Source organism: Phyllostomus hastatus, unplaced genomic scaffold (genome assembly GCF_019186645.2).
Source record: "Phyllostomus hastatus isolate PE091 unplaced genomic scaffold, TTU_PhHast_1.1 phas_contig_80, whole genome shotgun sequence".
NCBI lineage: Eukaryota > Metazoa > Chordata > Mammalia > Chiroptera > Phyllostomidae > Phyllostomus > Phyllostomus hastatus.
The window spans coordinates 46,280,939-46,304,974 of NW_025333960.1; the positions used below are offsets into that span (position 1 = coordinate 46,280,939).

The window sequence follows — 24,036 nt, forward strand, 5'->3', positions numbered from 1 at the left end:
AGAAAGGTGGATTTTCTTTTAGGGTTCACATTGTCCCACCGTTTGCCTGTTAGAGGAATTTGATGAAGATTTGCATTTAAACAGCGGAGTGACACAGCGTTCTACTCGAGCGCTGTTGCCTTTGGTTGTGGGATCAGTACAGCCACTCGGCTGCCATTTACCCTGCTGGCCCGTGGCTCGAACCTGCCCCGGTTCTGACATATTTCAACTACTGGTTTGAAACCTTTGTTTCTAGTGCTGAAAGGGTGAAAATGAAAGGCACCAATTATGCGGGCTGACAAAATGCATTTTAGACCCGAGGCTGTTAGATTGCCTTGAAAATTCCCGAGGAGTAGAGGGAAAGGACATGGACGGCACTTCTTCTGAGAGGGGGACAGGCACTCCTGCAGGCGAGTGGCCTGTTTGTGAGCAGGCTGGCCGTCAATCACTGTGTGGTGGCGGGGGCTGGCCGCAGGGAGGCCAGGGCACTGGTTTCCAGACTGGGGGCCTTGGTGCATGGGGGTGAGCGGGTGGCCCGAGGGACCCTGTCTGCTGAGATCTTTTTTTTCCCTCTTTTTTTTTAAACTGTTGTTCAAGTACAGTTGTCTCCATTTTCTCCCCACCCATCCCCCTACCCCAGCCATCCCCACTTCCCACCCTCCATCCTGACCCCCTTTGGCTGTGTCCATGTGTCCTTCATACATGTTCCTAACAAGCCTTCCCTTTGTTCCCCTGTTACCCCCCACCCCCGTCACTGTCAGTTGGCTCTTTATTTCCATGTCTCTGGTTCTATTTTGCTTGCTTGCTTGTTTTGTTGATTAGGTTTCACTTAGAGGTGAGATCATATGGTATTTGTCTTTCACCGCCTGGGTCATTTCACTTAGCATAATGCTCTCCAGCTCCATCCATGCTGTTGCGAAGGGTAGGAGCTCCTTCTTTCTTTCTGCTGTGTAGTATTCCATTGTATAAATGTGCCACGGTTTCTTAATCCACTTCTTTACTGATGGGCACTTAGGTTGCTTGGTTATTATAAATAACCGCACGTGGTTATTATAAATTGTGCTGCTATGAACATTGGGGTGCACAGGTTTTTTTGAATCGGTATTTCAGGATTCTTAGGGCATAATCCCAGCAGTGGAATTGTCAGATCTGCTGGGATCTTGCTCGCCCCTCCCCTGCCCCAGGGAAGTCAGTGTCTGTCCCCTATGCCTCTGGCTACAAAAGCACTTTGACCTTTGTTAGGGATTCAGGCCCTGCCCCACCCAGGCAGGGAGATTGGAATCTCATCTACTCTTTAAAAACCTCTACAGGGGATTTCATAACTTGCCTGAGTGTCACTTTTCTGGTGACGAACAACCTTGACTTTTTGAAGTCTTTCCTTTTAAGGATCATTTTAGGAGAGCACGTGAGGAATGCCAGACGTGCCAAACATGCTCTCCTGGGGTGATTCTGCAGATTAGGCCCAAATGTACAGACCAGGGGGCTGTACAGGCAGGGGGCAAGGGGCAGAAATGACTGCTTCTGTTCCAGAGGAGCGGGCAGGGGGAGAAACTGAGGCCTGCCCTCCAGGGTTCGGGTTGGCCTCGCCCACCTTGTTTTCTCCTATTTCTTTCTCCTGGGAGGTTGTCCAGGCCCCTGAACTTTTACTCCATTATCACTTGATGTTTCCCGCCTCCTGGTTTGCTTCCAGAGGTCAAGGATGAGTTGTAGTAATTCAACATTTAAATTCTGGTGCGTGGTCAGTGTGCAAGTAATGGTTGCTAAATATGGGGGTCCAGAACTTCCAGAACCAGTGTGAAAACACAGATGTCACAGAAGCACAGGAATTTACGGGGGGGCTGTGAAAGCCCAGGCTGTAGATCAGCGAGGGGCTCACAGGAGTGTGTTGTGGGCACGGGCAGTGGGGAAGGGGGGGCGGCCTGGACAAAGCTTTCTGGTGTTTTAGGTAAAATGCGGCACATAGGCTCAGGTGTTAACGGTCGTTCAATTGGCTGGATTTTGAAATGGTCTGTGGGATTAGAGAGCAAAGAGGGGGCTGTGTCAGAGGGCGGCGGGGGACGATGCTCATGGGAAAGCTGTAGACTGGGGTGACCCGGGCGGCTGGAGCCCATGGGTCAGCACAGGCAGAGAACGGGGCTGCTACCGCAGGCAGGGCCTGGACTCGAGGACAGCGCTCGTACCTGTGTTTGACGGGTGGCGCTGGGCGTCCGACGACCGGTAGGGCCCACGGGGCAGACAGACAGTCCGCGGAAGACAGGAAAGGAATCTGCTGCGGCATGAAGTGGTTCTGCTTTGTCACAAAAACAGTTTCTTCTAATGAAAGTACAATGCATGCTCTTTGGAAAAGTAAAAAAGGATAAATAAAACGACAGCCCAGACACGGTAGAAAATTATACTCAAAGCAGAACCAGTCCGTCCGTATTCCACCAGCGTGTGTCCTTCCCGCAGGGTGACCCCTGATGGGAGTTACTGGGAAGCTGTGAGGCTCTGGAGCAGAGGGATTGAGGGGAACACTGAAGTCTGGGCAGATTTTGGTGTGTGTTCTACCCCCTTACCCTAGAGTGGGGGGTAGGGGAGAGAGGGTGAAGAGAGAGAGAGGCTGAGACTCAGGGCCGGGACTTCCAGAGGAAGGTCCCTAGGGTCGCAGATGCAGACCTGGGGTCCCCTGCAGGTGGAAATGTTGCGGATGCTCCTCACACATTTCCATCCAGGTGTTCCCTGGGGAGAGGGGACTGAGGTCGTCCCTGCAGATGAGTCTGGACCAGCCTGGTTGTATGTAAGTGGGAAATCTTAAAACACTGGTGCAAACGGCCAGTTTACTCCACGATACTCTCTTATTTGTTTTAGTGTAACGTTCTCCCACTTCACTGTGGTACTCCCTTGTCTACTGTAACATTGTTCCTCAAACTCTGTGGTGCTTCAGAATCTCCTGGGACCTTGTAAACACAGCTCTCTGGGCCGCTACCCCAGAGAGTCTGATTCCGGGGGTCTGGAGAGGACCTGAGCATGAGCATTTCTTCCAAGTTGCCAGATGCGGCAGGTGCTCGTGGGCAAGGGTCCACACTGGGAGTGCCACTGTCCCATCAAGACTTCCAGAACCACTGGTGCTCCAGGATGCTCCACGCAGGTCCTGTGGCTTCTTAGCACACCTTCCTGCATAGAATCTTGCAGAAAACTGGCACCTGTCCCGGGTGGGAAACACACAGATTGCAGGACAGGTAGCAACGTTCCATGACTGGGACCGGCCGCTTGAGGGGGGCGGGAAGCCGAAATGAGCAGGTCCGGGCTGAGGAAGAGGCCTGTCCGGTGCCCCTTGGGGCTGGACGGTGACTTCATGAGCGTCATCATCCTGCAGATGGATCGTTGGTTCCCGTCTTTCTGTAATCTCTCATTGGATAAGAATTTTTAAACATTACCCTCGTAAAGGTAACAGGCTCTTTATAGAAGGGCCTGCAGAATAACAGAGGTGTTGTGAAAGGTACAGAACGTGGCCCAGGGCCTGTAACTGAAGAGATTTCAATGGGAAGTGGGCAGAGTTCGACCGCTGTGTCTCCTGGGACTCGTGTGGGGAGAGCCAAAGGAAAAGCGAGTCGCTACACCTGGGCTACACATCGACTGTCAAAATCAAGTCCAAAGTGCTTGCCGTTGAAGTCAAGCAGAATTTTAAGTTATAGAAAGAAATAGCATTCGGTAGAGGTTGATCAATTAAAAAAAACACAAAACAAATAGTCTATAAAAACCTCGTTAAAATAAAGTAAAAAATGGACATGGGTTGTGGGCCTTAAAAATGGCTGTAAGTCCAAGAAAAAGTTCCCAGAGTGGACACCACGCCCAGGCAGCCCTGCTCTGCACGGCTCTGTGCTGACGGGGCTTGGTTCATGCAAAGTGGGACTGCCTCTCAGTGTACTGGACCACCTGGAACCTTCTGTGGCTCTGGGGTCAGACTGTGTTTCAGACGGGGGAGCTGTGTGGAGGGGCAGAGCGAGGGGACAGTCACAGCCTGCAGTGACACTGCTCAGTCCCAACCCCCGTCTGGAAGCTGCAGATGGTTTCTCCCAACTGCCCACAAGCTGCTGCCCGGGCAGGATCGGTGGAGCCCCAATATTATTCACAGTATGCAGTTATTCATCGAATATTTATGAGGGCCGCCGATGTTTCAGATGCTCTTGGGGTCTGCGAAAACCATGTGCAGGCGTCTGCAGGAAAACAAAAGCCGTTCTGAAGGGTTTACTTCATTATGGAATCTTCTCCCTGCCACATCATGTGAATCCATAGTACGACGAGAATGCAAAAATAATCTTACTGTGAAAGAAATAGTGAAAAATGCAGCTCAGGGGGTCTTTCAGGGAAGCAGCACACTGATACTGTCCAGCATCCTGTAGGGGTCTTAAAAAAGAGAGCCCTACCATTCTCCTTTGTTGTTTTTCCCCTTCCGAAAATAGTCCACTGGAAGTGACACACCATTTGTGATTTTGTTTCTGGTACTATTTAGTTATAAATATCTTTTGAAGCCACGCACACCCACATAGTAATTAGGATTATTTTGTAGTTTCCAAAAAAGCTAGAAAACTTGACTTTGACAGTTTTAAACAAACAAAAAAATTTAAATCCTTTATTTGTATGTGTGTCTTCAATGAGGAAACTGAAAAATAATTTAACCAATTTCCATTTTGCTTTTTTAAGGAACTCATTCAAAACACAAGGCAAAATTCCAATAAGCTGGGAAGCAGTTTTTCTGAGTCACTGTCTCGTTAATGAGTTGTTGATGAGTTATGGCCTTGTAATAAAATGGCATTGCTGGATAATGAGGCTCAGCTGAAATGTTGAAGCTGGTAATGCACATTTGCACATTTTAAGGAAGTAAAGTTATAGGAGCAGCGATTCTGTCCAAGATCAATACATCTAGCACGCTTGTCTCCTTTCCAACGTGGAGCCAGTGACCATGACCATGATCTGCCCTGACACCCGGCAGATAAATTAGAAGTGGACACTAATTTAGTGGACACCCCTCATGCTTTGCCACTGGCACTCAGCCAGAGATGATAGGAGGGGAGGGAGGAGTTAGGAAGAGGTTCAGAGTAAGAGGTCGTTGTTTTGTGGGCCCCTGGCCATGAACCGGGTGCCGCAGTCTCATTATCTTTGTCTCCCCGAAGAGCTGGTGTCCGGGGGTTGGTGTCGGCAGCTTTCCTAGATTTGTGGCACTGGGCACTGTGCTTCTTGAAGTTTCTAATCTGTTTGCCATTGTTCCCTAGGGAAGGTTTGTCTTCATTCTCTGGTTCCAGCTGGTGGCTTTGCCTTTCTTTGTTTCAGTTGAGTGTTTGTGTAGCACTCAGGCTGTAACTGCAGCCACTCCTTGAACCAGCGACCACTCGCACTTCCTTATGCAATCCTCCGCTTGTGCTATTTCTCAGAGTGACTCTAAGGACCAGCCCGTCGTAGAGGAAGTGTTGCTATTCTTCATAAGAGGGAATTTAAACATCTCATATGGAGCCAGTTAGTGGCCATAAATCCTTTATGGAATAAGATGTGGGATAAGAATAATAACAAACAGACTCCCTTACCCACCCCGATACTGTTCACAAACGCTTTTATTTCATTTCTCTTGGTTATTTCATTCACGATGCTTAAAACTGGCTGCAAATAAGGAAGCATCCTGACTTGTGAATGGTCTTTTGTGCTTCACAGTGAGGTACATAGGGATTGTAACTTTTATTCCTGGGTTTTGTCTTAGAGAAGCCACATAACATACATGGCGAGAGATCTTGTACAAATCATCCCAGACTGAGTTCCTGGCTCCCTTGGGGCAGCATCTTCTACAATCACTGCATCTCTGAGTTGGGAAGGACATCAGGGACCATCTGGTTCGTTTTCCTGCCCCTGGTAAGACTTCTGGCAGGTGGCAGGCTCTCGCTTCCGCTCTAACTGGCCAGCTCTCTGCCTCAGGAGGCCACCTGCTTTGTGGTCAGCCCGGATTAACAACTGGAAGTTCCTTCTCCTCAGGAAGGCCCCTCTGCCTCCCTGGGGCTTCCACTCCTTGGGCCGAGGCTTGCCCTCTGCGGCCTCATACCAGAAAATGACTTCGCTTCAGCCGCCCCTCCGCCCCTCCTGCGGGAAGAATCCGGCCTCTTTTGTTGTTGTCTTAAACACAAACCAGGTCAAACATGCCGCAGTCTTCAAGTGATGTCAGTTTGTTTATTAACTATCCTGTTACTCAAAAACAAATGTTTTGAGTTAATACATTGCAATGGTTTTAAATTAAAAGCCCAAAGAAGGCTGTGTGGCAAGGCATCTCAGCGAGTGTGTGTGTGTGTGTGTGTGTGTGTGTGTGTGTGTCTGTCTGCCTGTCCCTCTCACACCTCCCACCCGAGCCCACTGGTCCCTGTCCCCAGTCAGCCACTGATGCGGTTCCCTTTCCGCACATGCGAACAAATATTTCTGTGCGCACACACATGCGTCTCCCTCCTTGTCCTTTGTGCACTTCTCATGGGATCGTGCAGCTCGGATTCTCAAACGCCTACTTAGAGAACATCCTCATTTTTTCGGATGGTTGCTTTGTGTTCTGTTGTTTGGATTGTGTCCTATTGGCTTAAAAAACAAAGCAAAACAACCACCTCCCTCCTCCTAAGTCATGCCACTTGGGTTTGAGCACAGTGCTGGCCCAGGGCACAGCGTGACATCACCCCTGCCCTGCCTGGACTTTGAACGGTGCCCGTGGTTTCATGTGTTGAGTCCCACTGAGCTTGAGAGGAAATACAAGCCCGAAGGCCCTCCCCTGCTTTTTGATGCTTCCCCATCCCGCTCCCCCGCACGGACCCCGGCCGCTCAGGGTGTGCCCCGCTAGGAAAGGCCATCTTGTGAGATTTGGCCCTTCACCCATTATGATGAAATCTTTTTGGATTCTGTTTCGGTCGTGTGACATTTTTATCCAGTTGAGTGTATTAATGACCAACTGGACTGGCCTGCCATCCACGTCCCCGTCCAAGTTTTCCTGGCTCACACTGCTGCCCTGGACGGTGTTAGCAGCAGAGCCCCCTGACCTGCACAGCCCCCCGAAACCTCCCTAGAGATTAGATTTCGGCTCGGAGCTGGCAAGCGGGTACAACGGAGTCCTATCTAACTTTAGTATCAATTCACTCCCCCCCCCCTCATTGTTTTGTCTAGAGCAGCGATTTTCAACCAGTGCACCACAAAAATTTTTAAAACATGCAACACCTGACTATTTAGTCAGGGGCACTGGCCTCCTTCCCCTTAGATTGCCAAATAAAAAAATGACAACAGCCAACACAACACAACAATAGCCACCACAACAATAGCTCACACAACAATAGCCATTCCAGTGTGAATGAATCAAAATTATACCTATTTTTTTTTTGTCAGAGTGGCAAAAATATATTTTTTGGTGTGCTGCAGAATTTTAGTCGTTAGCTTATGTGTGCCACGAGTTGAAAAAGGCTGAAAATCACTGGTCTAGAAGAACAAAATGTGGTTTGGCCACAGGCCGTATGCACTCATACACAGCATGCCCCGGAGTTATCAGAAAAGGAAGTAAGTTTGCGTGCCGTCCTTGTCAGCAGACCTTGGCTGCAGAGTGTTCTCTGTTTCCAAATGCTCACAGAACGTTTCGTAATCCACTCTGAAGTGTTGCCTTGGGTGGGTGTCACTCAGGCCCTCAGACGTCCACTCCCCCACCCAGAGTGTCTGAGTGCCCTGCTCTCGCTGGAGGCTGGGGAGACGGTGCTGAGTACAGCAGACAATGTGCTGTGGTTTGCTGTGGTTCTCGGCCTGGAGTGGTTGTGTGGGGACGGTTAATCCTGTCACTGCCTGGGGCCAGTCTGGTCCCTGCCCTCTGACAGCTTCCTCCGGGGCCTCCAGGCCAGGTTGACAAGCCACAGTGCGGGGCAGGCGGAGGAATATAGGGGACTGTGGGGGCTTACTGCAGGAGGGTGTGACTAGTCTGGGAGGCCTGGAAAGACGTCTTTGGAAAACGCGGTGTTTATAGGTAGCAGGCCACGGCCCCCAGCAACCGCACATTGATGTTTCTCTCTCTCTCTCTCTCCCCCTCCCTCCCCTCCTTCCCTTCCCTCTCTAAAAATAAATAAATAAAATCTTAAAAAAAAAGAAAGAAAGAAAACTCGGTGTTTAAGTTTAACCCCTAAAGGACAAGGAGGAGATCTGAGAAAAAAAAATGGAGCCAACTGGCTTTGGTAGAGGGAAGAATTGCCGTTAGCCCGATCTGCGTGCTTTCTGTTACGATTCGTAGCTTCTTTTCTTTCAGAGTCGGGACATTTGCCCATCTGGGGGGCCTTCTATCCTTCAGAGTTCCCTGGCGGGGGCGGCCCTGAGCCACTGAGGAGTGGGATTTGGTCGAACAAGTTGTGGAGCCTGGCTGTCCCCGGCTCTGTCCCCGCTCCTGTGTTTCTGGGCTTGGGTCTCCTGATCGTCTTCGTCCGCCAGACTTGTGCACTCGAGTGTAGTCGGTGGTGCCGGAGGGCTCAGAGCTGTAGCCCAAGCATGGATAGTTGTTTCACATGATCTTCAGACCTGTACAGAAATTAGGAGTAGCTCCCTCCTGAGGATGAAGTTAGTAGCGAATAGGGGATTCATGGGAGCAAACCGGGAAATCATCTGTTGCTGGGTGGCTGAGGAGTTTGGGAACATGCCCAGTTCCAGTGCGGGGGGCTTGGGGGTGATTTCCAGGAGGCAGGGTGGGGATCTGGGTGCCGTCTGGGAAGGGAAAGCTGTCGGCTGTGGTGTGCTGTTAGGTCGGAGCCTGGGAGTGGAAGGGGGTCCAGCGGCCTGGAGCGCGGGAAGTGGGCACCAGGCGAGGTGTCTGTGTGGTGCTGTTCCTTGGCCTTGGGAAGCAGTGGTAGCAGCCATCCTGCTGCGGAGGTGAGCACGGCCCTTGCCCAGAGTATCAGACGAGGCCCCCGCTCCGAGTGCTTGCTCACCGGGCAGCCTTCCCACTGATGATGATTTGTATGCGTTCAACTTGCCCATGGAGGAAAGGTGCCCATTTCTGATCCTGAGCCTTGGAGCCACGTACAAGCTGTTTTTTTCGTTGTAAAATCTAAGGCTTGACACGGAATGAGTTCCCAGCTTTGTTCCCGTGTGTCTTCTCTCAGATGCTGGGAGCCCTTGCAAAAGCCCACTGACGTGAGCCGTGCTTCCGGTCCCACTCGGTGGGATTCAGGTCCAGGCCCCCCAGCTCCGGGCCCCCGGGAACACCTTCTTGAGGGCCCTTGGCCACCCCCGCCTCCTGAAACGCAGCTCTCCTCCAGTTCCTTCTAGTCAAACGACGATGCGTTTGACCCCGAAACCCAGGCCTGAGTTCATTGTAAGAGGTCACAGTTAGGAGTGCCATGAAAAAGATAAAATTTTAGATCTTGAGCTGTGATTTTTGTCTTCCAACAGAGTGCCATTGTTTGTTACGATCATTTTTAGAACTATGAATGCAGGGTAATTCCTGTCTTAGTGATCTTAGAGGAATTTAAAAATGTTCCCTGTCTTATGATTAAAGGTTTGAGACAAAGGAACCATTGATAAATGGATTCTTTGAAGACCTTTTACATGGAGTTTTACCAACTCTCCTGGTAAAAAGAGAGTTTTTAATTAGTGGGAGAGAGTGACTGTGTCCTCTGAGCCGGAGCGCTTGCCAGCTCATTCATTCCGTGGACACTGTTCAATGGCCCTTCCCCCTCCCCCCGGCCCCTCCGTAATCACTGAATGACTGCATTCTTGGCATTCGAAGATTTAACATTTTTAATTGAGAGCCACTCTAAAAATCTATCCACACGGGGAAGAATCTGCATTCTTGCGTGTTAGGTGCGAGGCCTGTGGGGTTCTCCTGTCACATGGCACGTGACGGACTGCAGACCCCACCCACCCCTGAGCCCACCCACACCCATTCCTCCTTCAGGGGTAGACTTCCCGGGTGAAATAATGTGAAATGGCGGTGATACCTGCAAAGCGCCCAGGACGGCCACCTGGGCTGCCATGACTCTCCTTTATTCAAGCTCAGCAACAAACACTTCTCAGGTTGCCCATGGAAGAAAGAAATGTACAACTAGCACTTGTAAGGCATGGTCCAAACAGTATTTTGTCTTAGGGGTGGGGCGGGGGGCACGGCAGACACTCACGTGGTTCTACGCCAGCCACACGCCCTCACTGAAGTCATCGCAGGTCCCCGGAACTGCGGCAACGCGAACACTAGTGAAGCCCGCGCCGCCGCCGCAGGCTAACCGGTAGGGCCGGGAGCAGAGCTCCGGGGGCCTGCGATCGCCACTCCAGTGAACCGGTCTCGTTCGAGGACCTGCTGTGTTAGAGCTGACTGAACTCTCTTGGGGGCTTGGCTGCGATCCTGTTGGCGTTTGTTTAGCGTGCAGCAGCCTCGCCTTTCTGGAGCAGGGAAAGGTGGCTGCGGCCAGTCTGCCCCAATGTCATGGTCAGAAGAGCTTCCCCACATAGTCCTTTGCTCATCCTTGGGGCCTGGTCGGCTTCCACAGCGCCCCCGCTGGGTAGGTCTCCAGACGGCTGGCCACTCCCCTTTCTCAGCGGTTCTCAGTTATCCGAGTTCATCTCCCTTCCCTGCCAGCCCTTGCCCTCCACATGGTGTCCTGTTTTGTCAGTGATGCTTTCAGAGGGACGCAAAACAAACCCCGACTGGGAGTTTACTTCTTTTCTTGCCTCCCGAATACTTTTTCTGTGAATACTGCACAAGATTCAGCCACCTTGTCATGCTGTTGGCCTGTGCTGGGCTTGGCTAAAACTCCCCGATCTTCACCCCACACTGTTCAGCTGCCATCGCCGCCCTTCCTCTGTCTGTGTGATGAGTTCTAAAGTGTCTCAGAGCAGGAAGACTGTACTACACTGGACAGTGTGTGCTTAATTAGATTTTACAGCTGTTGCTGTATTTTGCCACGTGTAAAGGGCAACCACGTTTTTGGCCCAAACTTTCAGGGGGGAAAAAATCTTTCATTTAAATTTTTAAATTCAATTATTTATTTATATTTAGAAACAAAACTGATTATCGTATCCAGGGTATTATGTCGCGTGTGGATATTGTTATTGCTTTCTAGAGTTACGCTTTTAACACATAAAGATGAGTAATCAAAAACACTTGCGCGGATACAGAATCAGTACTACACATGTATAATGTGCATTCTTGTTCTTCCCTCAAAAGTTTGGGCAAAAAAGTGTGCATTATACACAGCAAAATATGGACCTATAGGCACTTCATTTGCATGCCTGCCAGGCTTCGGTATTTCAGAGGAAACCTTGACTCTGGAACCTATGATTGATTACAGTAAAATCGTTCTCATTGGCAGGTAGCTGACTTCCGAAGTTTAACTCTTCTAAGTTCTCACTGGGTCAAGAATAGGAGTCCTGTCCTTCCTCCCCCACTTCCTTTCACAAGAAGTTCTTCAAATTCGGCTGCATTCTTGCACCGAGTTACTGGCCTTGGACCAGCATGCTCCAGTAGAACTTTCTGGAAATGTTCTCTGTCTGCACTGACCTATACAGTAGCCACACTGGACACAGGTGGCTATGGAGCACCGGAAATGTGGCTAGTTTCCCAGGAACTGAGTTTTAATTTTAAACGCTAAAATTAAATTTAACTTAGCCTGGCGTAGCTAGTGGCTGCGCTATTGGACAGTGCAGGCCTCGAGTTCAGTTGGGAAGATAGGACCTCCCTCCCAGGAGAGAAGGCCACAGTGACTCACCACTTGAGTGTCGGAGTAACGGCCGGTCCGAAGGGAGGCCCAGAGGATGGCGCCGGGCCTCCCGTGCCGGGTGTCCGTTTCTGACCTCTACCGAGCTCCGGTGTCTGACTTCCGGCTGCCCTTGGGCATCTCTCCCTGCACAGGGGGAAACAACCTCTGATCGAGAAAGCCAGGTTCTTTGATTTCCGTCCACCTCAGACCCACTCTCCTGCCCTTATTGTCCATCGTCTGCTAGCATCAGCCCCACTGACACCGAAACCGGAAACTTGAGTTGATGTCTTCTCCTTCGTGCCTTGCGGAGCACGGCCCATCTGTCACCGCGACGTGCTGTTCTCCCAGGAATAGCTTTGGAACCGGGCCCGTGGCCTCCATCTGCCAGACAGGGAGCAGACCACGTAATCAGTGTCCCTGCCCTCCTCTGTCTGGGCTTGACCCCCTTCAGTGTCCTCTCTGCACTTGTCATGCAGGGAGCCCGTCACTCACCTGCTTAAACATGTTTGCCCCGCACAGCGCAGGATGAGGCCGGGCGCGGGCGACTCCTCCCCTCCCCCACCTCCTCGCTCCCTGACTGCTTCCCCTGTGCCATGTGCTCCCATGCTTCTCCCTTGGTCTTAAAGGCTGGGAAGCCTTTTCCTCCTTCTGTGTCCCTTTTCCTCCTTCTTCCAGGCCTGGCTCAAATGCTCACTCCTCTGGGGCCTTCCTCAACTCTCTGGTCTATTTCCCCTCTCCACATGCCCCCCGCAGGTACATCAGTGTCTTCCTCGTCTGAGTTCCTACAGAATCCACCCACTGCTGTTATTAATCTGTGTGTGTGTGTGTGTGTGTGTGTGTGTGTGTGTGTGTTCTCCGGGGACACAGAAAGGAACTTCCTGCGGTCTCGGACTGCGCCACACTGCGTGGACCAGAGCGGCCCATCGGGGTGGATAGGTGCCGGACGGGAAAGTACAGGGAAGAGGGGACTTGTGTTGCTGTGAAGAGCACAGGTAGCTGGGAATAAAGCAGGTCGTGGTGAGCCGTCAATGCCAGGCCGAGGAGCTTCAGTCTGAACCATTGGGCCACGGGGTGGGGAGGGGGGTCCCAGTGGAGCCGTGGAGAAGAGACATTTTGGAAAGGTTGGACAGATGAGGTGGGGAGGAGGAAGAGAAGCCGCCACCCTCGAATGGCAGCCAGCTGCAGGGCGGGGCACAGGACAGGTGCTCGGTAGCTTCTGACGGAGGGAGCAGTGGAGGTTACGCTCAGCGGTGCTGGGCCGTCCTGCTGTCATTGGTAACACGCATGAGGCTGGGGAGTGAGGAAGGGGTGAATTAGAGTTGCTTTAAGGGAAATGCAAGTTTCACAGCTACTCTCCAATGTTATCATCCCTGTTTCTGGAATTTAAAAATTGAGAGTTAAGGCCATTAACCCTAAATTTGCTGGAGTTGCTTCAGTTTCAAATGTTGACTGTACTTACAGAGCATCAGATGCCAAATTTCTTAAAAATAATACAGCCCCTGCGCTTCTATCGAGCAGGTTACCACGTTCTGTTAATTCTGCCTTTAACATGCTGTGCTTCGTACATGACACGACAGGCCAGAGTCTGTGACTCACCGCTGTCTTTTCCTCATAATGAACCATTGTCCTTAACACGCAGGGAAATCTCAGCTTAGCAGAGAGAGAACATAGATTACAGCTCTTGCCTTGGATTCTCCGTTTGCATTCGTTGTCCACCGGTGTAAATAAATGATTCCTACACTTAGCCTAAAACAACAAACGTGTCATGGCAAAAATGGCTCAGCCGGCTGGCTCTGACGCATGCCTCGCGTTGTTCCTGGGAGACGGCAGGGAAGGGTCTCGCAGGAGGTTGCCGTCAAGACACCAGCCATCCATCCGATGAAGCGCCGTCATCCTCCCGGGCCTCACTGGGTGTGGAGGACCCACTCCCGAAAGGGTTCGCTCACATGGCTGTTGGCGGGAGGCCTCAGTTCCTCCCGACATCAACCTCTCTTCTCTCATAGGGCAGCTCAAGGGTCCTCACTGCAAGGCAGCAGCTGGCATACCCCAGAGGGAGTGATTGGAGAGAGAGAGTGAGCGAGAAGCGGGGGAGAGCAGGCAAATATGGGAGCAAGAGTGAGAACCAGAAGGCCTTTTATGACCTAATCTTCCAAGTCCCACCCCCTCACCTCCTCCATGTTCTGTTTATTGGAAAGACGTCCCTAAGTCCCAGGGAGGGAGGAAGGTTAAGCTCCACCTTTCTAAGAGAGGAGTGTCCCTTTGTAGACATATTTTAAAACCACACAATATAATTTCTGAACCTGAGCCCCTTCGACCATTAAAAGTATGATTCTTTTCTCAGGGGTCATCTTTTACTTCTTCCCATTTGTTAACTTTTTAACTATTTGGTATAACAACAGCCGTGATCTAGTCAAGGTAGGGAAGTGGAGGCTGTGCAGAACCCTACTTTTCCGGGGTCGTTTCTGGGATGAGTATCTTCGGGACTTCTTGTTGGGGGGGCCTGCGCCGGTCTGGCGGTGGTGACGGCTGCAGAGGAGGGCTCTGTGGGCGCGGCTGTTTGCTGTCATCAGTGTGAGCTGAGCCTGAGCCGGCCGAGTTTTCCATCCTGTATCCTTTGTCCTCAGCACGCACGTCTACGTCCCTGTCCTGCCCTGTGCTGTAGGTATGTTCTCACTATGTGGAGGCCCCTCGGGGGCAGAGAGGAATGTGCCCTGTGCAGTTTGGTGCCCCTCCTTTCTGCCGGCAAAGTGTCTTGAATGTCACGGTCACTCAGCACATTTTTGTTGAATGTGTAATTAGAAGGCCGAAAGGAGAACCGAGGGAGAGAGAAGGTAGGAGAGGGGTCAGCAGGATTAAGTCGGGGAACCCATCAAGAGAGTGAAGAGGGGTGAGGTTCCGGCAGGGTTGTCCACACAGCGGCCCATGGGCCTCATGCAACCCAGGATAGCTATGAATATGGCCCAACACCAAATGGTAAATTTACTTAAAACTTTATGAGATTTTTTTTGTTTTCATTAGTGTTTGTGTATTTAATGTGTGGCCCAAGACAACTCTTCTTCTAGTGTGGCTCAGAGGTGGACATCCCAGAGTATAGGAGTTGGGGTGGAAAGGCAGAAGATGAAGAGGACAGGATGTAGCAAGAATTGGCGCCCTGACTGGTGTGGCTTAGTGGGTTGGGCATCATCCTGCAAACCAAAGGGTCACAGGTTCGATTCCCGGCTTGAGTTGCAAGCCAGGTCCCCATTTGGGGGGCATGGGAGAGGCAACCGATAGATTGATGTTTCTCTCTTCGTCTTGGTCCCTCCCTTCTTCTCTCTCTAAAAATAAATAAATAAAATCTTAAAAAAGAAGAGTTGGCAAAGACTAGAATGTGGGTAGAGGTCGGGGGGAGGATAGAATAATGGAGGAGATTTTTTAAAATGTGTATATACAACAGGATCTTGTCTCCAATTGGGGCAAAAATAGGCAGGAACAGGAAGATTGATATCTGCTGTGTAGCAGGCACAGTGCAAACACTTTCCATATATGGAAGCTTATTTGTCTTCCAAAGCAACTGAAGTCAATCGATGTATATATAACTCAGGTATGTCAGTGGTACGAAACATAGTGATCACCTCTTTAAGTCTGGGGAGTATTTCCTGCGAGCCTGCAAGTGTCATGGGTCATGGCTAGAAGTATAAATATGAGGTGGAACGTGGAAAGTAAACACATAAATTGGTTTAGGGGAGAGCGATCAAGATGCGCACTTCCCTGGCCCAGGACTTCCTTGTCCACATGCACAGCTGGTGTTTGCGACGCCGGGGGTCACAGCGGCTCCCTGCATGCAAAGAGCACTACTTCCCAGCCCAGGTGGCACCTTTTTGGGGTGGGGGGGGGGGCGAGATCAGCTGCCATAGTGAAGAATAAGGGATCGGATATAAAAAGCTACCCTCTGAAGGCAGATCCATCAGAGACAAGGTAAATTCTAGTATCTTGTTTTGCATTGGAACCTGAGGTTTATTTTCCTGCAGGAACGAGTTTGGTAGATTACATAATAGGCTTCGTGGGTGGGCATGGGAGTTTGGTAACCACTTACACAGCGTTTATATTATATGAGCAGGCTGTCTTACAGGCGAGCCTTCAGAATACCACCTGTTGATAAGCTGGGACTTCCTCTGCGCCCCTCGTTTATGGCTTGGCCACCTTGCCTTGTTCTGTGTCTTGACGAAGAATTGGAAGACTCAGTGGGGAAGAAAAACACGTGTCAGGTGCCTAGGATCGTCGCTGTTCCTCGGTGACAATGCAGAGCAGATGAAGAGGAGCAGGAGGAGAGACTGGGACCCCGAGAAGACCCTGGGCTGTCCGGCCTCCCCTCTTGGGTGCCTGTGCTGTCTCTGCATTGCACACTCTCTCTCCGAACAAAGTTTTCAGTGCCATGAGCCACCTTAGTTCAATATTTAATTTTCCTGGAGTCATAACCGGGGACCAAAATGTCATGCATCCATTTTATGAAAGCAATAAAATGCTTCAGAAAATACAGTTGCTCAGCTTGGGGCGCATACCAATCAGACACACACCTGGTCATGGGTCCGCTTACAGAGTGACGGTGACTGCTTATCTGTGTGCGAGGTCGTTAACTGGAGGAAACAAAGATAAGTTTTTGCTGTATGTCCGAACCCCATGCGTAAAAACTATTTTTATAGAGCAACCTTCTCTTTCCTGCTCCCTGCCCTTGACTTCAAAGAGAGGTAAATGTCCTGCCATAGCTGCTCGTACACAGTAAGTGCTCAATAAAGTCTCTGTCTCCCATTCATCTCCCAGCTACTGCCTGTGTATTACAGAAGAGAATCCTTGTCACGTCTTCCAAATATACGGCTGTCTGCCTTTGTGAGTTGGCTATTATGTAACTTGTAGGTGTGTTTTTTCGTATGACAAGTCATATTCATGTTAGAAATGCAAAAGCCTGAATTTCTAAACCTGTGATCATAAAGTGTGCTTTGTTTTCTCCTGTATTTTCTGAAGTTTCTGCAAAAATAGAGTTTCCAAACAAAAAGAATGTTTCAAAAGGAAAAGAGCAGATAAGCAAAAAGAAGTTAGCCATAATCCACAGGTAATCACTATTAACATCCTTTCTAGATCTTTTCCTGTGTGTATACTTGGTATTTACTTATAAATGAGATCACATTATATATGATAAGCTTCAGTGTTCAGTGGGAATAAACAGGACAAGTCTATTTCCGGCTCACTGTCTGGGCATGGTCAGTAGGTGATCGTGGAGGCGGGGGGTGGGGGGGGGGGGGCGGGGGGGCGGAGCTCTGTTCCACTGGCTCCTTTCATGGAGTCTCTCCCTTCTTGGCCTTCAGGATCTTCTTCATTGAACAGGAGGATGGGGACAGAATCTAAGATGGGAGGGTGGATGGGCCCCCATCTGGGAAATGCTGACATCATTTCTGCCCATGTTCTATTGGCCAGAATCCGGTCACATGACTGTACCTAATTTGCAAGGAATGAGGGGAACTGCAGTCTAGTTGTGGGTCTAAGTTGAAAAGAGACTTGTTGAAAAACTTGCTCATCTCTAACTCATTTGTATAAACCTTTCGAAACTTTTGTTCTAACCAGATGGCTTATTTTAGTCATCTTGTGTATCCTAAATCTGGTCACTTCCCACCTCTGTCATCCTGTGCAAAGCACCACCATCTCTTGCCAGATCTCCTTCTGATTGGTCTCCTTCCTCTGTTCTTGTTTGCCAAGGGTCCATCCCCTGCAAAACCGAAGTGGTCTTTTAAAAACTGAAGTCAGTTTTTGTCACTCCTCTGCTTGAAACTTTCCAAAGGAGTTTAGAATAACACCCACCCTCTGTTAAGTGAGGCTGGCCTGGCCGGTCCCTGGCCCCACCGTGCCTCACTGGCTTCTCCCTGTGATGCCAGACTTGCTTCCCCCCGGCTTTGGGACCTGCTGTCACCCCTGTAGGACCTGCCATCCCTCATCCCCACCCTCTGTCTCCTTCAGGTTTCAGCTCAAATGTCTCCTCTCCAAAGAGGCCTTTCCTGAATACCAGTCATGAATGTCCTCCCCTCTCCCTCTCCTTGCATTTAACCATCGTCTTGTCATCAGAGCACTTACAGCCCTCAGAAGTTATCGAGCTTGTTTGTCTGCATGCTGTGTTTATAGTCTGTCTTTCTTCTAGACTGTGGCTTCCTGGAGGCTGGACCTCCATCTCGCTCCCATCTGTGGCCCGGACCCCGTGTCTGGCACACGGCGGTGGGACCCTAGTACGTACTTGTGGAATGAATGAAGGTCATTGCAGATTTGCATGTTGTTAATGACCATATTGTAGCCCATTGCACAGAATGGCTGTAAACATTGAGCCGTCTACTTTTGAGGGACTTTTAGATTTCTTTCAATTAAAAAATGCTTTGGGGACTATCCTTTTAGCTAGTTTTTTTGTTGTTTTTGTTTTGATTTGTGTACCACAAATGATTATTTTCTTAGGATTGATTCCTAAGTAAAAATTTGTTTAGTGAAAGGTTGTGTGTACAAAAGGTAAAGTGCTCAATAAAGCACTTAAAATTATTACCGTCATGCATTTCCACTTGCCCTACAGACTCTCCCGATTTGTTTGCCCGTATCATTGAGAGCTCTTACATAATGCACTCTCAGTAACGATAGAACATGACCAGCAGGGTGGGGTGGGGTGTTTCATCTGTATCACTGTAGCCCTAGATCTTAGAATAGGTGCTCATGCTTACTAAAGGAACAAACCGATTTCCATACAAATTTTAGTTGTCCCTTTACTGAAATTAATTTTTATTCATTTATTCATGTGAATGTTTGCTGATTTTAAAATGCACACCCTTGGCAAGTAGGTCCATCCACCTAATGTAAGAACATTCACTCACCGTCAGTATAAACCTGCAGGAACCAGGCATCAGCCGGGCTTTTCCTTTGATGCCAGGCCGGGTTCCGTGGAGTCCCTGTCAAGTCTGTGGAAAGTGTAGGACAGGGCCCGGGATTTCTGAGAATTCCAGGGGCCACAAGACAGGGAAACCTTGTTTCCTGCCGTGACCGATGACTATGCCTTGGTTTCCATCCTAGACACGCTCCCTTCTTTATCTGCCCCACATCGCGCCCAAGTGCAAGGCTGGGTGTGGAAGCAGACTCGGCCTTCTGCCGGAGTCGGTTGTCAGAAGGAGTTGCTGCTTAGCAGGGAGACAGAAACATAAAGTTCCCCGTCCTCCATTTCTTCCTCTGAGTGTTTCCTCATGGCATCTCAAGTGAAGTCCTCAACCCCTTATCCGGGCAGGCAAGGGTTTCGTTTTAACCCACTGTGGTCGTCAGTATACGTGCTCTGACGCTTGTGGACTGTGAACTCTGCCCAGGTGTGCTGGGGGCTCTGCCCAGGTGCACTGGGGGCTCTGCCCAGGTGCGCCGGGGGCTCTGCCCAGGTGCGCTGGGGGCTCTGCACAGGTGGGTTGCCACATTGTGACCGATGTGGAACCAATACTTTCACTGTGACATTCCCTGGGCTGACTTGGCCATGGGACATGTCAAATGATGACACTGGGGGACAGCCTGCTGTGAGAGACAGAACAGAGCCGTAGCCTAGATGACAGCTGCGCTAAGAAAGATCCTTGGCAAGGGCCCGTGAGGTGAGTGTGTCAGAGAAAGGCCAGGACAGTCAACCGTGCTCACAGGACCCCAGGGAAGGGCCCAGAACCCGGGACTTTGGTGAGCCCCTGGGCACACTGTTACGCGTAGTAGTTACTCCTGACTTGTCTTAACCTTCTCGTGAACTTGAGTGCAGGCCCCGTTTGAGAGTGATCATAAGTCCACCCAAGTTGAGAGGCTTCTTCTTAACCACACTGTGTTCGTGTGTGAGCGGCCTCGTGTCGGGGCTGGGTGGCTGGAGGGACGGTCGGATGGGTGGAAGAACCCTGGAGGGGAAATGGCCTCAAGCGTGGGCTCTGATCCTCGAGTGTTTGCCTGTGCATTCTGGCGGCTCATGGACAAAGCTTCAGCACCCTGCTCTGTCCGTGCTCAATTTCTCCCTGCTTCTATCTCCCTTGACGTGACACGATCTACATAATATTTTAGGCTCTCTCTTCCTCACCTAGGTTTTGACTGAACATGGGTGGAAGAATTGCGTAGCGTGTCTTTCCTACTCCTCAGTGCCCCAGTCCCGAGGGCTTCCTCCCTTACCCGTTTCTCCCTTTTCCCTCCTTTCGGACGACTTTCCACTGACCTCCGATTGTAACTACCCACTCTACATGGCTAACGCCCAAGTCTAACCCAGACTAGACATCTCTCCCATTTATCAACTTCATCGTTTATTTTTTTTTCACCTGGTTGTTTCATAGGCTCCTTGAACTGAAATTCAGTTTAATCCTCTATTGTATGTTAACACTCAGTGACCCACACCGTCAACCAGACAGTTATTCTGGACTTCTGCCTGCCACCTGCCCCTGGGCCGTCTGATCTGTCCGGAAAGTCTTAGCCTCGAGCACCTCTCCAACCCACGCCCTTTGGCACGGTGCCCCCACGGGGTCCTGTGCTGTCGGTCTGCTGGTCACTCTGAGCAGACCGCAAGCAAGTTCATGTCTGTGTTGTAGGGTCTAGCTCGACGCCCACCACGTAGGAGCTGCTGAGACAGTATTGGGATGAATGAATGAGCCGATGAGTGAACGAATGATTTCCGAGGTGATCCGGGATGATTTCCATTCAGGATGGCCTTTTTAGTTTTTTTGACTGGAACCGAGGAACTGTGTGTGGTGGTCAGCGCTGACATTTGAAAGCATAGCGTTGAAGAAATATTTTACCGCCCGGAATCCCTTTCTGTCTCAGGGCTCCTCATTGCCCGTGGGAGTTTATCCGTGTGGTTTCACGCGTGTGGTTGTGTTCTTGGCACCACCGGGAAATATTTCCTGTCAGCAGCGGAAATAATTGATCTGCATGACCCCGTTTGAATTAAGCTTGTGCTCAGTTTACCTGGAAGCTCTGAGTTTCCAGGGCCATTGGCATTCTGAGCTGGAATGCAGCTCTTGGAACTTCAGTGTAGGCACAATTATCTGTGCTTGAGTTGTTTTGTTCTGTAGTTTAGTTCTGGCCCAGAGAGGAGTCACTGACTTTGTATGTTGGGTGAAAGTGGGAGCCATCGAAGGTCCATTTTTTTAAAAAAGCTTTTTTTCCCTCCAACAGGGAGAATCACGTATTCTGAGAGTGAAGGTTGTTTCCGGAATTGATCTCGCCAAAAAAGACATCTTTGGAGCCAGGTAAGTTTACTTGTTTCTTTCTGTTGTCTTTTGTAGGTTACCACTGCTCAAGCACGGTCCTAGCGGGGGCCTGCGGCTGGGCACCTGGAGGCCTTCTTCGAGCGAGCAGGGACGGCTGGGCCCGGCCCGCGGTTTCTGATTGAGGCGGCGGTGCTGAAGCGGCGGGTCCACGGACACACTGTGCGCCGGGGCCTAGACCTTGTACCGCAGCCGCGCTCAGCAGGCCGGTCCTTCCAGGGGTTGGATTCCCGAGGAAATCGGTTCTGACGCTTCTGTTTTCCGCAGTGGGAAAATACAGTTCGAGGAGCAAGTCTGTGCTCATTTTAATATGTTTCTTTTTTTGTAAAATTCCTAGTTTAGAGAAGGATAAAAGTGTCGTTTTGTTCCTGAGAAAACTTTGTATTCCTTGGCATATACAATCTGAATTACAAGATTTGGTAGTTTGGGTGCATGTGGTGATTTCGAGCAGGGAAGCAGCGTGGTTTCCCCAAGTGTTGTAGCTTTCCTGTTTTCAGCATTGTACTCGATATTCAAGTAGCACCTTTAACTCAGCCCTCTCCTTCCCATCGGCTCTCTGCAACACGCTGCGTCACGGCGTGCTGGACTGGTAGCAGAGTGAGGTCAGAGCCACTTGGAACAGGATTTGAACCAGATTTTGAATAAGGACCTTTTGAACTTCAGACATGTGGTTGACACAGCGTAAGTCCAGAAAGGATACTGCTTGCCCAGGTCACACATGCCGGTAGTGCTAGAACCGTGACTAGAACAGGCCTCCTGTCGCCTGCCCAGTGTCCTTTCCACGTTGGGTACATCGTGGGGTTTAACCACAAGGGCCTTAGTGGCTACTATTGGAGTTACCGTATTGTGTGACACTGGATCATCCCGTGAGTCCCCTGCAATGTCCCCTGTAGTGACCCTCTTGTTTCAGGGCTTCAGCCTGACACAGGAGACCGATCCTCAGTCCCGAGGCCTCCTTCTGTCTAGCTGACCTCATCTTCCTGCGAACCCAGAAGAAGCTTTTTCTGCCTTCAGGAGGCAGATCTCGTTATTATCTGTCCTCCAGTCACACAGAGTTTTAGTTTTCCCCATCAAAGAAATTGGTAAGTTTCCTTACCAATACTACAATAGCACCTAGAAAAATTGCCACAAAGAAAAAAAAACTGATGCTAAATATTAGTGACATCTGTTTAAAATGTTCCACACTCACATGTGGCCCAAGTATCTAACTGAGGGTTAGCTGTCCGAGTTGTGGCACAGCAAACCTCACGCACCGATGCCGTGGGCTGCTGGTGACGGGCGAGGGATGTGCCTCCCCCCGGCAGGTCCTTCCCCAGCTGACCCTGAAGTGGCCCCGGCTGGTGGACCGTGGGCCTGGGCCGCTGCGCCGGTATTTGCCTGGTCTCTCACCGGATCAGAAATCCATTCGGCCCAGAGACTGCTGTTTGGTGGCTTTCTCCTGTGGAGCACCGAGGACAAGACTGGGCAAATTGGGTTTTTCATTTTTTTTTTTAAGATTTTATTTATTTATTTTTAGAGAGGGAAGGGAGGGAGAGAGAGAGAGAGAGAAAAACATCAATGTGTGGTTGCTGGGGGTCGTGGCCTGCAACCCAGGCATGTGCCCTGACTGGGAATTGAACCTGCGACCCTTTGGTTCGCAGCCTGCACTCAATCCACTGAGCTATGCCAGCCAGGGCTTGGGTTTTTAATTTTTTAGCTGAGCGTTTGCATGCCGACTGGTAGACTGTGCTCTTATGTCAACAATGCCTATTTCTCGCCCTTACTCTTTTCAATGGATTTTATGGTTTTGTAGGAAGGAACTGGATTTAGAAAATTTCTGTATTTTAACAATTTTTTTATTTTGATCGTTTTTCTTTGGTTTTCTTCTAAATCCTTCTGTTAAAAAAAAGAAATGGACTCAGCCTGTATTTATAGTCAGAAGGTCTGGGTTTGACATTGGTAGTGGAATAGGATCCAGATCTTAGGAGATGAGAAGCGGATTGGAGCCTCGCATTTTCACTGTTCATGTGAAAAGAGGTGGGGTCATTTCTCAGGGACAGGGTAGAAAGGGTTCTAGATAAGGCTTCAAGATTTTAATTAGAAAGATAAATAGTGGTGTGTCTTAATGGAGCAAGCACCAGAAAATTAGCTGCAAATCTTAGTTCTGCCCTCAATTTTCTTAGTTTGAAAAATATTAACATAACTATAACATGCCTCCCTCCCTCCCTGCCTCCCTCCCTCCCCCTCCACCTGGCTCAGATGTCAGCTTGCTCAGAAGTGCCATTGTTCTGCCAGGACCTGTTTGCCAATGAGTGAGCCAGCCTAGAAGGGTTAGGGGGCGGTGCTGGTTCAGGACCTGTGGGCAGGTCCCTCTGGGGGGGTGGGGGGGCATCACGTTCCACCTTGATCTTCTGCCCAGTGACCTGCATTCTCCTCCACGTTATCATGGCAAATCCCTTCACGTTACCTGGTCACTGGCGTGTTGGGCTCGGGGGACGGCCTGGCCGCCTGGCAGCTGTCATGTGTGCTCGAGGGAGCGGGCTTGAGCGTGGGAGGTCTGGGGGTGTGTGCTCTCTGCTCTCCGACGGAGTGGGACCCTTTCCTCTGTGTCTGTCCTTCAGGACCCCGGCCAGCAAGCACCCCTTCTCCCCTGGCCTGTCCCTGTGCATTCCCTCCGCCTCTGCCCTTCGCCAGCCCTTCATAGAGAAAGGGCTGGGCGGGAGCGGACTCCTGTTTAGGAAGGGTCATGGACAGAGAAGGGAGCCACTCTTCTCGTGAGAGCTTGCCAGCAACTTCCAAGGGGCAGGAATCCTGCCCTACAGACTTGGATGTGTTGACAGACAGGATTTAGAGTCTCTGGGGCTCCCTCTCCTTTTGTCTCCAGGGAGGTCTCCTGGGCCACTTGGCCTGAGGTGGGGGCGGGGTCATGGTGGGGGCAGGGGAAGAAGGGGCCCGGATGTGCTGGTTGGTCCGGGGGTGGTGGTGGTGGGATGGGGAGCACAGCACTCCCTGTCGCCCCCCCCCCCCGGGGGGGGGGCCCTCACCCCAGGAGGCTGCGTCAGCCTGCCAGTGAGGGGGCTGGAGTCTGTGGGCTCGGCCTC

At 50.6% G+C, this 24,036-nt stretch overlaps 1 protein-coding gene across 3 annotated transcripts in view; it reads left to right on the forward strand.

Moving 5' to 3' along the window:
* Positions 1–24,036, forward strand: part of NEDD4L (NEDD4 like E3 ubiquitin protein ligase) — a 293,932-nt gene that overhangs the window by 65,635 nt on the left and 204,261 nt on the right. For all 3 annotated transcript variants that reach the window (XM_045850050.1, XM_045850051.1, XM_045850052.1), the window contains exon 2: positions 20,865–20,938. In XM_045850050.1, the coding sequence (XP_045706006.1) occupies positions 20,865–20,938 (74 nt within the window). The remainder of the gene's footprint in view (positions 1–20,864; positions 20,939–24,036) is intronic.